We start from the raw sequence: 16,027 nt of genomic DNA on the forward strand, positions 1-16,027 counted from the left end.
AATGGTCTCTAAGATCCTGCATGTTTTATCCACTCTGTGTTCTCAGAGCAGCATCTTATTTTCTGTATCAGATAGGAGTGCATTTGGCTGCAAGTAACAGATTACTCAATGGAAGTAGTTTCAGCAATGAAGATATTTAATTACCTCATAACACAAAAAGCTAGAAGCAGGCACTTCCAGGGTTAGTGCAACATTGCAGAATCATTATCCAAGATCAAGGCTTTTCAGCTTTCTGCTCTGCCATTCTGTGCCTGCTCACTTTTTGCTTTAGGGTCATTATGTATGGTTACATAATGCCAGTTCACTTGAAAACAGTCTTTCATCAAAAAAGGGGGCAACTTTTGAAAGTGCTCAATTCTTTACACAATGAATGCAATTTTTCTAACCTCTTAATTCTTGCCAAGTGAGTAGACATGGGTATTATTGTTTTTATTGAGATCCAGGAATAAATTCTTTTTTAAAAAAATACAATTTTAATCCCTGTTATAGTCAGATGATTCAGAAAATTTTAAATTGCTTGAAGTACATAAATGTAAATAAATTCTTGGCTAAATCACTCAACTATCATTCAGCAAGAAAAATGTATAAAAGCTAGAAAATTATTTAAAAGAGTAGTCATAAAATTTGGGGTCTAAATTTTCTACTCCTGAGAGCAGTGCACTGACAGATGAGAACGTCATTCAGATTGGCTTGTTGGGGAGAAAGCAGAGAGAAAATGCCTGGCACATAAAGGATGCTTGACATATTTTCCTTCTTATATCTAGACCAAAGGAAAACCTGGGCTTACTCCTAAACTCTGTCACATCCTAAATATGTAACTATGGGCAAGTTGAGCATGTTCTTGGTTCATAAATAATATAATAATCTTAAACTATCTTTCAGTTATAACATGCAGTCGTCACTCTACAATTTAAAAGCTTAAATGAAAAATAGTTAAATGGAATTGAATATAGTCAACAGTAGCCAGCCTAATAAAACATTAAGGAATAGATTCGTGTTTCCAAAAGTATCTTTATCTATAGATGCAGAATCTGTTCTTAGTTTCTGATGGACATTCTTCTGTTTGGTCATCTCAAAACACAATGGGTCACTGACATACAAATAGCAGAGTTTTTTCTTTAAAGAGAGGTGTGACTATCCACACAGGCAAGACTAGGTTTCAAATTTTAAATATGGTTTTCATTTGAAATAAAATTCTTTTAAAAGAGAAAATGACTTTAGCATTGGCAAAGGGAGTTCCCTGAGAAAAAAATGTAAACAGATGGCTGAGAAAGATCACCCACATGCTGCACACAGATCTTGAGGAGGCATTTCTAAGAATGAAGTGGCACTTCCCAGCCTGGGCCACTTCCCACAAGGATCCTTATTTAACCTACAGAAAACAAGGTCTGTACCTCTAGCCAAGAAGAGCCCCAGCAATTCTTTTCCCACTTGTCCCACAGTAATCTGGACCAGTTTTCAACTCTCCCCAATATTCCAAAGGAAGCTGAGCACCAGCCACTTGAGACAGTCAACCCTCTAATAAATCAGTGCTCGATGATCGGCCCTGAAATAACATCTTCCCGTATAAACGGGCTGTTAAGCCCCAGCTACGCATATTAAGCATTCAATTTAATGTATGACACACATCTGTTCCACTTTCTCAGCGAGCAGAAGTTTCAAGATAACTTAAATCCCAGGCTTAATCAAGGAGAAAAAATTCTTGGCAGTGTTTAAAACTGATTTTTAAATATAAGCCAAATGAGAGCGAGAGAGACCATTATGCTGTAACTAATGAGATTACATAATACCTAAATCAAATCTATAAAATTACCTGAGCAGAAACCTTACCTTTTACAACTGAGTCTATTTATCTTTCCTTTGATGCATCAACATTTACCAAAGACTTTTACCTATATCTGGCCCAAAGCACCAAAATATAAGCAAAAATAGGTCCTCTGCAAACCCCTTAATTTAACCCCTCTTAGTGCCCAAAGGCCATCAGAGAAAAACTCACGGATTTGTCTTTCACAAGGAGAGCGCAGCACTGAATTCCTGCCATCAGCATCTTGTGGGGGTTCCAGGCCACAGAATCAGCTCTGTTAGGTAGAAAAAACAACAGGACAAGGAAGGGAGGGGCCCCATCAGTTGCTTCTGGAGGAAAGATACCACCATCAGCAGCACACACATTCAGTACTCATGCCCGAGGTAGTGCTCAAAGGGATTCCTTGTGTGAGTAGTCTAGGGAGTTTGGAGTTTTGGCTTGTTTTTTTCTTCCAGTAAAGCAACTACTTTGTTTCTTTGTCTGTTTTCAGAATGTCACTGAAGTGGTCAAAGTCCAAAGAGATTCCCATGTCTCAATAAAAGACGCTGAGTCTGGGGAACTACATTTACCTGTGGATGCCCTGCAGAAGCCTGCGGTGCTTCCTTGACATCAAAGCTGAGCCACCCCAAGAAGCCTGTTGAGAAATTTATATAATCAAAACAATGTCATTTCAGCATTATTGTTTACCAGCCAACTGTCATAAAAAACCCTGAGTGACAACCTCAACCTGCCTTGCTACTTTGTTTTGAGTCGATGTTAACCACTTTGTACTCCAGGAGAGACTGATCACTGGCTCTGCTCAGGCAATCAGAGCCTCATCACAACAGATGGCCCCCATTGACCCTTAAAATTTAAATTCGCATGTCATGAAGAAACTGTTATATTAACCTGTTGAGCTATGCGTGATTGAAAAGGTTTAAAAGACAGTCTATATCTTCTCGAATCTTAGAATCTGAAATAGACCATATCCTTACAACCCCAAGATCCTACCATACACAAGATGCAAATGCTGATAATGATTAGGGTCTAAGGGCTGGCTTTCTGTATGATAAATGAGGCATGTGCTTGACAAGGTGGACAGAAGGGAATATAGGAATTCATAGCCAACTAGCTTCAGCCAGGGGGAAATGGATCCTATTACTGAAAAATTAGATCTTTCAGCCAAATAGCTTTCAGGTATATTTGCAAATAAAAAATGTAAGAGTGGGACTTAAGGAATTTATTCATTGGAAAGGTAAATATGAGCAAAGGAGAGGGGAGCTGAGAGTAAGGAGATGAAAGGAAATCCCATCGTCAATAAGCCTAGACAGGAGGGAGGAAGAATCAATGTTAGAAATAAGAGAGTCAGTTTGGTTCTTGAAATTGAGCAAACTTCTAAGTTTAATTTGCAGGGCAGTGAAGGGCGATTGCAGTGAGGAAATATGAGGGGACCATCTTGGGCTAAGTTGAATGCTCTCCAAGGCTATTTATACTGCACAGCATTGCACTGAGAATGGAATTATTATCACTTCAATTTTTAAAAAGAAAAAACTAAGGTTCAGAGGTGGTAGGTAAACTGCCCAAGGTCTCGCAGGTAATAAAAACCAGATCTGGGAGCCAAAACTCATTCTTTCTTCACAATAGCATCATAACTTAGGGAAGGTGACCAGTTGGCCAAATGGCAGAGTGCAATGTGAATAATTGAGGGTGATGGAAGTACTATAGGCAGGAGGAGAGTTTAGTAACCACCTAGGATGTAGACTATCCTATTTCAGGCTATAGAATTTTAAAAAGATAAGGAATACCCAATATCATGTAGAAAGGAGTGGCAAGATTGTGTGTACCATAGATGTGGAAGGTGAGAGAAATGAGACATCTCCATGATCCTCAGAGTATCACAAAAGCTGAGGCCATTGGTCAACAATAAGTGATGGCCTTAAATCCCACAGTGAGTGTGTCACGTAAGGTGCACAATTTAAGAAGGCACACACTCTCAGAGTTGGGCTCTTGCATGGCCCTAAGAATGAATCCCTTCTTAATTTGAGTCCTAGAAACTTCCCTTGTGTTACTTTAATTCCAGCCCTGCTTGCATGGACTAGAGTCTCCAATAACCCCATGGGGTTCCCAAAGGTTTGTGGGCCGAAGGTGGTATGTATGCAAATCTCCAGATTCCCGTTTGCAGGACTGATGACTTGGGGTTGTCAGTCAAGTCCCTTCCTACTGCTCTCTTCCCCACTGGCATTCCCGATGCACCGTGTCTGCTAAGGCTGAGGTAAGGAGGCAACTGCCTTCAGCGCCAGGAAAACTTTGTCTTGGGATACTTCCTAACTGAGGATCCCCTGCGATCTCGACCTTCACCAACATTAAGATGACTTACATACTGTGTTTTCTTCCATTACACACCCTGAACACTGAGTTGCCTACTTTTCTCAATCCTTTTATCCCCAACTTCATTGAGAACCTACCAGTGACGATTAGGGGAGGGATTAACCAGTAAGGCCCCGACACACCCATTTGCTGCCTTCCACTTCCCACCTGCCTCACCGACCTCACTTGCACTCCTCCGTCTTCTACACTACCTTCTGCCCACTCTTCTCCCCGCAAAGTAAACGATATTCAACCAATCATAGTGCGCTGGATTGAAGTTTCGAATCACATGCGTTCTGTCAAGGCATCGTCAGTTCACTGGTTTACAGAGTGGTTTGGCAGGGTTAGGAACACTCATCCACAAACCTATTCCTCAAAAAAGCTGAAAGTTTAAGAACAACAGCCTCAATGTTATGCCCTCCTTCTGTCTGCTTAATGTTCTAAATTCTAACCCCAACACCTGCAAAAATATTGAACAAATCACTTACATGATGGAGCTTGGTTTTCCATCTCTATAAGGACCATCATTTATCGGGCTATTCCTATATGTTAGGCACCACAGTTAGCATTTTCCTTACATGGTTTCTTTAATTACTTAGGTAATTAATGAACAGTAGGGCCGATCCTGAAAGGAGGTGGAGGCAGGGATGGAATTGAGATCCAGCAGCGTTTAAAGCCCATGATTTCAAACCTAACACTTACTACGCCCCCGGGGCTTGGAGTGAAGAGTGGGTGAGAGGCCTCCCGAGCTCTGCTGGGAGCCTGAGGCTCTGCAGCACCCACAGCCTCTGCTTCCGAGGGGAGCTGGACCGGCCCTGACATCCTAGTCGGAGGCAGAGGCTGGAGCAACGATTTGCTCTCACAGAAGAACAGGATCGGAGCAAAAAATTCCAACAAGACTAGAGTTTCTTACTCAATTGTTGATTAATGCACTGCAATTTACCATGTTTAAGACACTAACAAATGTAAGAGTCACCATTTTGGGTTATAACTAATAAAAAAAAAAATTATATTAACATACCAATTTCAAACATGTTAAAAATGTTTTTAAAAAGGTGTATCTTAGAATTAATAAACTGTGGTCTATATGAAGGGCAATTTGGTTTTTTAAAAAAAACAAACACACCCAGAATAATAAGCAATCAGAATTACATTTTTTTAAAAGAAAGTAAACACCAGTTTTTAATAATTTAAAGTATCTTTAAAACATCCTTTAGAAAATTTCCAATAGGTCAAAATAATTATGGCCACTTTGTTAATTTTTTACCTCTAAAATTAATACACTGTGCATGGTACAAAAAGGTAGAAGAGCTGCATGTTTCTGTATGAAATTTTATTAACATGTTTGATGCCTGCAATATTTTAAAAATGGGTGAGCACTGTTTCTATGTTAGAGCTAATTTCTTTAATAGGTCAGATAAACTGTTGTCCAATTTAATCTAATACTACAAGGCATTCATTACATGTAAAAAGAATAACTTGTGTGGCTAATATATTTCCTTTTAGAAGTGCTTCCTTCCAAAATTCAACCTTTAATTTTCAGAAAAACCTAGAGAGGTTTTTATTCATACTTATAAATCACAGTTCTTTCTAAGCCCCATAAATCTCTTAATATAATTTCCAATCTAGAAACTGCTGTAGTTACTGTTTTATATAAACTAAACTATCTAATCCATATTTGATGTTTTTTATGAGAGTAGAATTTTCAAGTATAAATGCTGATGTATTTTACTTTTTTCCCTTATTTCCACAGTTACAGAAGTACTCACTTCATATTATCTTTTAGGACATAATGTATGATTATGCTTCCAAGTCTATAAAAATCAATAAGATATAAGTTGAAACATAAACAGGTACAAGTCTCACAATTCCATTTACAGAACTCACAAATAACCTCCCTGAAATATTGCCATCGCCATACTAACAGAGCCTATAACTCCGGCGAGTTTATGTTACTGCTGCTTTTACCGTATATTAGCATACATTTCATGAAAGCCTTGAGTTGCTGAAAAATCTCTCTATATCATATCATAGATGCTTTACTTTGAAAGCACAAAATCATGCCAACTGTAAAATGCTGCATAGCTATGTCTTCCCAGTGCTCAGTTACCTTCCATTCAGCAAGTCAAAAATAGTCTCCTTTTTTTCTGATAAAGAGGCTGTGAACCGCTCACTCACCAGTGGAAAGTTCCCTAAAGTTTCACTGGCATGTTCAACAGTCCCTTCTATTGGGCTGTTGAAGTAATTAACTCCTGATTTCACACACACACACAAAATAAAACAAAATGCTCAACAAGCATTTATGACTGGCTGACTTCAACCTTTTAATGCTAGATAAACAGAACTTTAAGAGTTACCTTTAATTAAGAAAAAATTTATTATAAACAACCCCAGGACTTACAAATTTAATTAGAAAAAAAATCCAATCCTTTAAGTGAACAAGTTATGAAAAATGTAAGTCATCCCAGTCCCTCTCAAATAATTATCTATAACAGATCTAGAGAAAAACCTGCTTTAATTAGAGCATGAAATTACATAGTGCAACGTTTCACATTTTCTGGCCGACTGGTATCATATAATTTTAAAGCTAGAAGATACTTTACAGCCCACATCAGCCATTTCCCTCTTTATAAAAGAAACCAAAGCCCAGAGGACTGAGGTCACAGTGAAAAGAGAGGCGAATTCGAATCCAAAGTCTCTTGACTCCATAGTCCAAAATGTGTCCCTTTCCCCATGCTGCCTCAATGACAGTAGATTCAAGGGACCAAAGAAAATGGTTCATGAAGAAGAAGAAATAACATGGAATCCAGAAAACTGAAACCAAATTTACAGCAAGGCTTAGAATAGTCCTCTTTATACTTTACACAAAAAGATATGGTTATTTATCTTAATTAGAAATTTAAGTAAAAGAAGTTGGGGACCTCACGTCTAGTTTCTGAGAATAGGAAAAATTGCCCACCAAAGCTGCAAAAAGACTAGCAAGTTAAACAGATGTGTACAGAGAGATGAACTTACATCCACGTGAAGCCAGAGGCCGTGCCTCTCACAGACATCCGCTATTTCATCCAGAGGGTCAAACGCGCCCAACACAGTTGTGCCCGAGGTGGCACAGACCAGAAATGGTGCTGCTCCCTGCGGAAAGGACCCACACATGAGAATTGTCACCACCACCTCTAAATGTGTCCTGTACTAAGGTGGTAAATTATAAAGGTTATAATATATCCAGACATGTATTTGGTTCTTTTGGAGATGATCATTAATTCAGTGACTGTTTCTAAACTTTTCCACATATAACCTTGTATTATAAGTAAGTTAAAGAAACTGGGGAAATGCTATGACAATAGTAGTCCTTGGTCCCAACTCAGTATTTTTAGTCTCATTTCTTTCTACAGCATTTTTTGCTCTTAGCTTTCCCAGATCGAAAGTAAATAACCTCGTCCGCATGGGCAAACTGGCATTGGGTATGATCCCCAACTCCTTGGGAAGGTTCATGGGGCAGGAGGACATGGGACACATGGAGAGAGGAATGGTAATTCCAGCCACCCAGCCAGCACCTTGGCCCCATGGGGGACCTCGTGGGGACTAGGTAGAGGACACTCCATGAGGTTCTTTCTGAGAGATCCATCCCAGCATGTCTCAGAGATGTGTTACTGGAGGGAGATTTTTCAGACAAAGGTGGGCGGGGGGCAACGAGCAGCCTAAGGTTCTAGAGCACCCGAGGAATAAGTGCCAAGAACGCTTACTGCCCATTAAATTCATTCTTACCTCCATTTAGGATGGAGTCATTTTCCCCCTCAGTTTTATCTTGAACTGCAGTTGTTCTTACAAAATATGTTTATGTCCCATTTTACTGTCAGGAATTGTGTCACTTGAACCAGACTCACTCCAATGTAGCTGACCACTGACAGAAACATTCTTTCTCAATGGAAAGCGGGGCAGAACAAGGACACTTGGTCCACATCTCAAAATTGAGATGCCTAAGAAGCAAAGTGATGGTGCACAATGAATCCATAGTGCCACTTAGGCGGACTGTTGTGACCCTTGTAACCTAATCCACCCAAACTTCTTAGAGTGGGGCCAGTAGGTGACAGCGTCTCTGGGGGGAACCACGGGCTTCGAGAACTCTTCCCTGCCCTCAGCTATCAACAGATCATATCTCTGTCATGTCAGTGACCCAAAGGAAATGGGACCAGGTTTATATCAGTCATTAAAAGCAATAAAAAAAAGTAATTTACTAAAACGATTTACAGTGTCTTTAACACTTCAGGTTTTCCTCATAAACTATATGACATCCTGACAGAGGTGAGAAAACACCTATGCGAGCTATCATAGCGTATTAATGACTTTTCCTCACCTTTGAAGCATTCCAGCTATAAATATCAGTCCCTGAAATTAAACTTTTGCCGTCTGAATTGAACCTTCCAGATTCTTCCTTTCACACATCTCAGGTGATGAATAAGAAAATTCAGTGGAAACGGCACTGATGGTGTGCTGACAATGAGCTGCTTTCCCTAAGAAAGTTTGTCATTTCGAAAGTCACAGGCAAAAATGCTCCCAAATATTCAGCGGTTACACTGTTTTTCTCTCCCCAGAAGCACTTCAGAGCCTCGGCTGCCTCTGTGGTTTTCAACATCAAGTAAAGGTCGCTGCTCAACAGATTTTTAAGGGATTGTGGCTGGCCAGGGAATTGAATCCCAACAGAAAAAAAAGTGGCAGCACTATTTCCTACATCTGAAACAATCCAAGTTAAAAGCTTGAAACACAACAACTAGGCCTGACGCTACTGAGAAAAAGAAACTGGTGGCCGGGTGTCATTATCTCAGAACAGATGCGAGGCTTGTCCTTGGTGAATCGAGGCTCCAGCCGTAGCCGACTTGAAAGAAAACCGAGGAGACAAACCAACTCTCACCCCACTGCTCTGCTTTTAAATGCGCCTAAAGCAATTTCTACGTTTGAAAAACTTCTCTTTTCAGGTTCTCAACGTTAGACTATGTCAGTTTCATGCACTTTAATTGTGAAAGCAAACCAAAATTTACACAATGAAAACCATATAATTGTAGTGGGACAAAACCCATTGAATATGCTGGAACATTAGTTCTTAGTGATACTAAAAAAAGATTTGACTATCTTTAGGGGATGCTAGGCAACTGACTCAAAAGTCTGAAAATTAGTAAATAAGGGGAAAGAAGAAAACAGCTATCCTGCCTTGCCTGTGAAAACTGTTTCCTTAGGGAAACCATATAGGGAAGAGGGAAATTTTTCTTTATAGTAGTATGCCTGCCAATAAATGAAGGAGGAATGAGAGAATAAATTAGAACATCGCCTAATGAAACTATGGATCCAGACAAGGATCATCGGTGGCAGGAAAATCCATGAGGTGAGGCGGATGCCGAGCTCTATGACGGGTGGGCTGGCAATACCAGGACCCACCAATCAATGTGATCACAGAAAGAGGCACGAGATGCCTCCTGATGGAAGGACAGGACTTGCCCATGAATAATTCCTGGCAGAATTTCCAACCTGAATCTCACCAAGTCTCAAGATCTAACTGCCAAATTAAAAGAAATATAGAGAACAGATGGGTGGTGCAGAGGAGGGGAGCACTTAAGAGTCTCAAATTTGTGATGTGATCTACAAAATTCATAATGTGGAAAACTACCATGCTAAGGGATTTGGTTTCTTCAACAGATCAATTGCAGGTGTAAAAAAAAAAAAAAAAAAGAGGAAGGGGAAGCTATAGATTAGATGAGATTTGCATTATGAATTAATCAAATGCAACACAGAATCCTTATTCAAATAAACCAACTATTTAAAAGAGGGAATGGGAGAAATTTTAATATAGAGTGGATATTTGATGATACTAAGAAGTTATTTCTTGTAATGGTATTACTTTTTTTTTTTTTTTAAAAGAGAGGATGTATCTTTTATAGATATACTGAAAGGTTTATATGTCAAATGATGTGAGTGGGAGTTGTTTCAAACTAATCAAGTGGTGGTGGGAGGGGATAGGGTATAGATGAAACAGAATGGAGCATGAGCTAATGATTGTTGAAACTGAATAATGGGTATACGGATGCTCATTATATTAGTTTTGTATTTATTTGATATTTTCTATAATAAAAAGTTCAAAATTCAAGGAAGGAAGGGAAAGTAGGAGGGAGGCAAGGAGGAAGGGAGGAAGGGAAAAGAGAGGGGAGGGGGAGAGGAATGAATGAATGAATCATATCAACCGTACAAAAGGCACAATCAATATTCCCCACCAACAAGTATTAATGACATTAAGGAAGTTCTTTTTGATAGCAACTTCTGTAGAAAAAGATAAAGCTAGATTAAAAAATTATAGAACTAGGATTCAATAGCTGCAGTTCACAGCAGAATAAGCAGATTGTAATCTAGAATTTTACCCAAGTCAAAGAAATCTGATCATCTCTACCACCAGACAACTTCAAGTCCACTTGTCATTGGAATGTTTTTTAAAAAATAAGACAAATGTAGATCTAAGGACACACCAGAAGCCAATACATCTTCAATAAAGGCAAACATTTTAAGTACAGATTTTTAAACCAAATACAATAACCTAGCATGCTCTGGTAAGGTGATTTTTTATTTAAAAAAATTAAATATGAAGAGTAAAATAACAGAAATATAATATCAAAACTAAAAAAAAATAACCCATCTTTTCTTAGAATGTGAAATCCTATGAGGAAAGAGATACTTACATCCCAGCTCGGAAGCTGGGCTTTCCATTTCTCAGCAGTCGCACCTGACTTTGTTGCTACCTATTGGAAAGTTACAGGAGAATAGTCTGGAGCTCCGTTAGCAATGAGGACTATGGTGGGATGGGAGGGAAGCAATAAAGAAGTAGGTGCACCTAAGCCAGCAGGTGTTCAGTCCAAGAAGCAAGACTGCTGGCACCAACACGGCGACACACCTAAAAAGCAGGTGTCAGGGTCAGCCCTAGCTAAAGTATAGCAGGTGACCATGGTCAGGGTCAGCCCTAGCTAAAGTACTGCAGGTGACCATGGTCAGGGTCAGCCCTAGCTAAAGTATAGCAGGTGACCATGGTCAGGGTCAGCCCTAGCTAAAGTACTGCAGGTGGCCATGGTCAGGGTCAGCCCTAGCTAAAGTATAGAGGTGACCATGGTCAGGGTCAGCCCTAGCTAAAGTACTGCAGGTGGCCATGGTCAGGGTCAGCCCTAGCTAAAGTACTGCAGGTGACCATGGTCAGGGTCAGCCCTAGCTAAAGTATAGCAGGTGACCATGGTCAGGGTCAGCCCTAGCTAAAGTATTGCAGGTGGCCATGGTCAGGGTCAGCCCTAGCTAAAGTATAGCAGGTGACCATGGTCAAGCCTGGCTTTCCCCAGCAGCAGACAGGTCACCTTTAATACATCCTGGCAGCTGAGAAAGAGAGAACATTCTGCCAGAGTTGAAATATTAGTCCCAGACCCAATACAGGGTGATGGTTATGAATGGGCTTTGGGGGGAAGTAACCTGGGCGGATGGGTTGATCAAAAAGCCAGGAATGGTTCTGAATGCAACCAGAGACCACTGGTTTGGCCTGCAGAATTCTCAGAGTTTTGTAGGAGAGTGGCTGCGGGGGGCCCTGCTAGACAGGCTGCGGTCATCTTTTAAGGATCATTCTAGGCATGAATCCTGAATAGGGTGATGTCATGTTTTAACAGGCTCTGGCCACCTGGAATGAGAACATCCAAGAAACTGCACAGAACATGAAAAGCCAAGCACCTGGAAATAGAGCGTCTATAAATAAGTTACCCTATTTTAAGTCTAGCTTGCTGTCTTCTCTGTCCCACACACAGAAATGGGCCTGACTGCTTGCATTCCTTCCCTGGCACTCTCCCCCTCACACCAAGATCCATGCATATGTTTTCTTTCCCTCCTTTTCTTTCTCCCCTCTCACCTTTTTTCGGGCTTGCACGATTTGCTTCTCCAGTTCCTCAGGTATCATCTTACCTCTAAGAGACACAGATTTGAAACGTCGGTTATGTTTAGCTGTGAACACACATTGGTGCTGCTTTTTTAAAAGTATGAATTTCCCCCTCCGCCCACCAACCTACCGAATCTTGTCCCCATTACCTTCCATCTGTTTCCACAAAGCAAATATTCTCTGTACCAATCCCAAGAAAGGAGGCTGCCTTCTTCATGGAGTAATGACACTGAATTAAAAGGGGCAAAGGGGAAGGAAGAGACATGAGTATGCAGCATGAAAACACTATTGCTTGTTATCAAAATGGGCGTAAGTTATATGGCTGAGCCCAGTCTTTAAAACGTTATTGCATAAAAGAAAAAAAGAGTAGTAATTTAACTGAGCTCCTAATTGTAGTGGTTGAGAACACTGACTTTGGTTGGAGTCAGAGGAAAGCAGGATTTAATTTTAAGTTTTCCCAGTTACAGCTATGGAAACTTGAAGAAATAATGTACACTCTCCAAGTCTTAATTTGCTGATCTATGAAGTGGGCATGTCGATGCCTACTCCATTTTTGTCACAGAATTCAATGGGCTAATATATGTAAAGGGCTTAGCACAGAGCCTGGCATATGGAACAAACCTAGGGGCTGGAGGCTACTGCTTCCCATAACACTGAGAAAAGTTCCTCTTTATGCTACTCATAAGACTCAGTATTAATGAAAAGAGAATCTAGCCTACTGCTGACTCAAAACCCTCTAAGGAGTGGGCAAGACTCTGTCTCAAAAGTTATAATCGCAGATCACAGAAGAATTTCATTATTTTCAAGAGCAAACAATGGATTATAAATGCTGATTTGACACTTGACCAATCTTGTTTAATATTGAATGTAAGACTGAAGTTAGACACATAGGAGTGTGGCTAAATCATAATAACAAAGGTAATAATAATTTATGGACACATAACGTTGTGCAGCCCTGGCAGGAATGAGGCTAATGGCTCTGGAATTAGGTCTCATCTATTTCTTATTGGAAATAGTAGTATATGCTCTAGATTATTGCACTTTTCCCCCTACTACATAAAGCCCATAAAATAATTAGCATTCAAACATTGGAGATGTCAGTCTTTATACATTAGTGTGGACAGGTGGTCAATTAATTCTTTTTCATGCCAGAAAAATGAAGGTGCTAAAGGACATTATTGTACCAAAAAAAGCCTCGGTAATTTAATTTGTAGGTATGAATACATTAAAAGAGTAGTCATGCCTTCACACTTAACTTGATACATTCCCTCAAATGTGGTAATTTTTTTTCTTCTTTTGTCAAGAGAGTTTTATTGGAAGCTCTTTTTTAAAAAAAAACTCTGTAAAAATAAATGCAGAAGTAACATCATCAGGAAAAATGGAACCATCCTAAGTAATTAATTTCCAAATGTCAAATAGAACCTGCCCCAAATGCCTGTAGGATGCATTCATTTTAGGTGGTTGCAAGAACATATGCATATTGAGGAGTAATGATGCACATGAAAACGTAATTTTTTCTCTACCTGCTACATCAGCCCACCATAGCTAAGATGACAAAGCTAAGGCCAATTAATTCTCATCTGGGGCCCCGGCAACCAAACAGCGATTGATTTCATAGTGACAAATAGTAGCCTCCCCCACTGACATCTGCCAGTAAGAAAAACCACACTGTTTTGCCCTTAGAAATAACAAAATATCCCCAACCAATAAATCTGCTGCATAAAACACTGGCGATCAGAATAAGAATATCCTCCATGGAGCTATCTTTAGGTACCTCGAGGCAAAGGATAGCCCAATGTCAATCTCAAACGCAGAGGGACAGATTAGAAACGGTCTGCAAAGCTGAAGTCTAAACCTCTGAAAGCATCAGAGAAGGAAAAGAGCCCCGGAAGGGGAAAAAAGAGAGAGGGTGATGCTTCAGACGCGCTGGGTAGTTGCAAAGAAAGGAAAACCTAGGAGGCTGGAGTTCAGAAGTAACAGCTGCATTTAGAGACACACGGTGGCTGCTCCCCTCGCTGGCACGAGATAAGTCAGCTGTTCTCAGGCCCCGTCTCCCCCCAGGTTTCGTCTGTCTACAGAAGACGCAAAACTCTCAGCGGGTGTTCGCTTCTATAAAGTTGAAACAGCCGGTGCCTACATGAAAGACAGATTGCACTGAAGCTCTCCTTTCTGGTTCCAGCAAGGATTTTTTCCTGTGACCTTGGATTTCTCAATGAACCACTGCTTTCCCTCCACCCGTAGGTGGTGTTCTGGACGCTGGGACTCCTTCTAGTGCTGCTCGTGTGATGCTCCAATTGGCTGTGGGTGGCGGGGAGCGCGGTCTGTGACTGTGGGATGTTAGGGGCGGGAGACAGGGAGCATTTCTCTGAGAGCACTCAGCTGGTTCAGCTCCTAAAGCAGCAGGGCCGGAGGCCAGGGGGACCGCTCTGTGCCCTGCACGGCAGCCTGGGCGCCCGCGTGCCCCTGGAGAACACCCGCAAGAGCACCCAGACCCGGGTCAGTCTTGCCTAAGAAGCAGGGCCGGGAAGAGGGGGAGTGCATGAGGCACCTCGGGTGCAAAGCTAAGGCCCACGGCCCTGAGACAGGTACCCCAGCGTCTCACTCGCCTCACCCCAGCCTCCATCCTGCTACAGAGGAACTAGCACAATTGATCGCTGGCCTGGGAGCAAAAAGAGTTTCTTTTCTTCCCTCACTTTGTAGTGGCAAATGGGCACTATTTTATGTTAATTCTCCAAATCCAAATTCTCCAAATTTGAATTGCCAAGCCAAGATTTCTAGAAATTCAAGGAATTCATATTTAACTGCTAATCAAGCCACACAGTTATTACTTTCCCTCCTCTTTGGTTCCTATTTAGTGCGGAGAGGCTACCTTGGATATGTTGACAGTACAGGGGTCTCTGCCATGACCTTCTAGGTCTCCTTCAACAGCTGAATTACAGTCAGGACCTGAAGTATGCAAAAACGCCTTCAGTGGTGGGTACATATCTTCTGCATTTGATGGTCCAAGGCAGAGGTGCAGTAACTACCCTGGTTAATCTGGGGCAGCCTAAAAACTGGGAAAGGCGGGCAACCTAACAAGCAATACAGGAAAGTAACCACAGGGCCACAGGGGAGGTGGTGCAAAATAGATGAACATTAGTGCTTAATGAATTGATTTGCTGTAATAAATGGTGAAGATGGCCATGAAATATGAATTAAAATAATGCAAATGCTATGACCTGCGTCTCTTTAGCAGAGCAGGTAAAAGAATGAGCTACAAAGTGGAGTCTGGATGGGTGGGGTGAAAACCCAGGGTGCTTTGAAAATGAAATGTATTTCAATAAACAGTGCCTTTATAACTATTCAAAGTGTGTGTATACATTTTTGGGGACACCCTATATATGGGTAGGGCTATAGTGTGTTCGAAGTTATGGAATTTTTCTGTGGGATTCACATTGTTACGTCAAAACTCAAGTGGGTAAACCCCCAGTGTGATGGTATCAGTTAAGATTAGGTCACGAGGGTGAGATTAGTGTCCTTATAAGAAGAGGGACACAGAGAGATCTTACTCTGTCCACAGCACGGACAGAGGAAAGAGCATGTGAGCCCACAGAGGTCTACGAGCCAGGACATGGGTTCTCCCCGGACACTGAATCTATCAGCAACTTGTCCTTGGACTTCCAGCCTCTAGAATTGTGGGAAATAAATGTCAGCCACTCCATCCATGATGTTTTGTTACAGCAACCTGAATCACTAACTACACCTGTGTTACTGATCTTTCCTATGCATAATCTTTATTCCAGGCTTTTATAGAATTTCTTCCCCCTTTCCAGGGCAATTATTCAAAAAAAAGGCTTTAGCAAGTTTTAAATCAAACGAAGAAGGGAAAAAAGGCAAAAGTAAAAGCACTGAGCTGGTAGTAGGGGCCTTATTTAACCAGCTCTCCTAGGCAT

At 41.0% G+C, this 16,027-nt stretch overlaps 1 protein-coding gene across 2 annotated transcripts in view; it reads right to left on the minus strand.

The window, feature by feature from the left end:
- GADL1 (glutamate decarboxylase like 1) overlaps window positions 1–16,027 on the minus strand; it is a 200,901-nt gene that overhangs the window by 85,423 nt on the left and 99,451 nt on the right. For both annotated transcript variants that reach the window (XM_081159588.1, XM_081159587.1), the window contains exons 7-11: window positions 12,245–12,324; window positions 12,069–12,123; window positions 7,166–7,282; window positions 2,374–2,438; window positions 1,997–2,078 (exon numbers count right to left, since the gene is read on the minus strand). In XM_081159588.1, coding sequence (XP_081015714.1) covers window positions 1,997–2,078; window positions 2,374–2,438; window positions 7,166–7,282; window positions 12,069–12,123; window positions 12,245–12,324 — 399 coding nt within the window. The remainder of the gene's footprint in view (window positions 1–1,996; window positions 2,079–2,373; window positions 2,439–7,165; window positions 7,283–12,068; window positions 12,124–12,244; window positions 12,325–16,027) is intronic.

Source organism: Miniopterus schreibersii (assembly GCF_964146895.1).
Source record: "Miniopterus schreibersii genome assembly, chromosome: 15".
NCBI classification, from domain to species: Eukaryota; Metazoa; Chordata; class Mammalia; order Chiroptera; family Miniopteridae; genus Miniopterus; species Miniopterus schreibersii.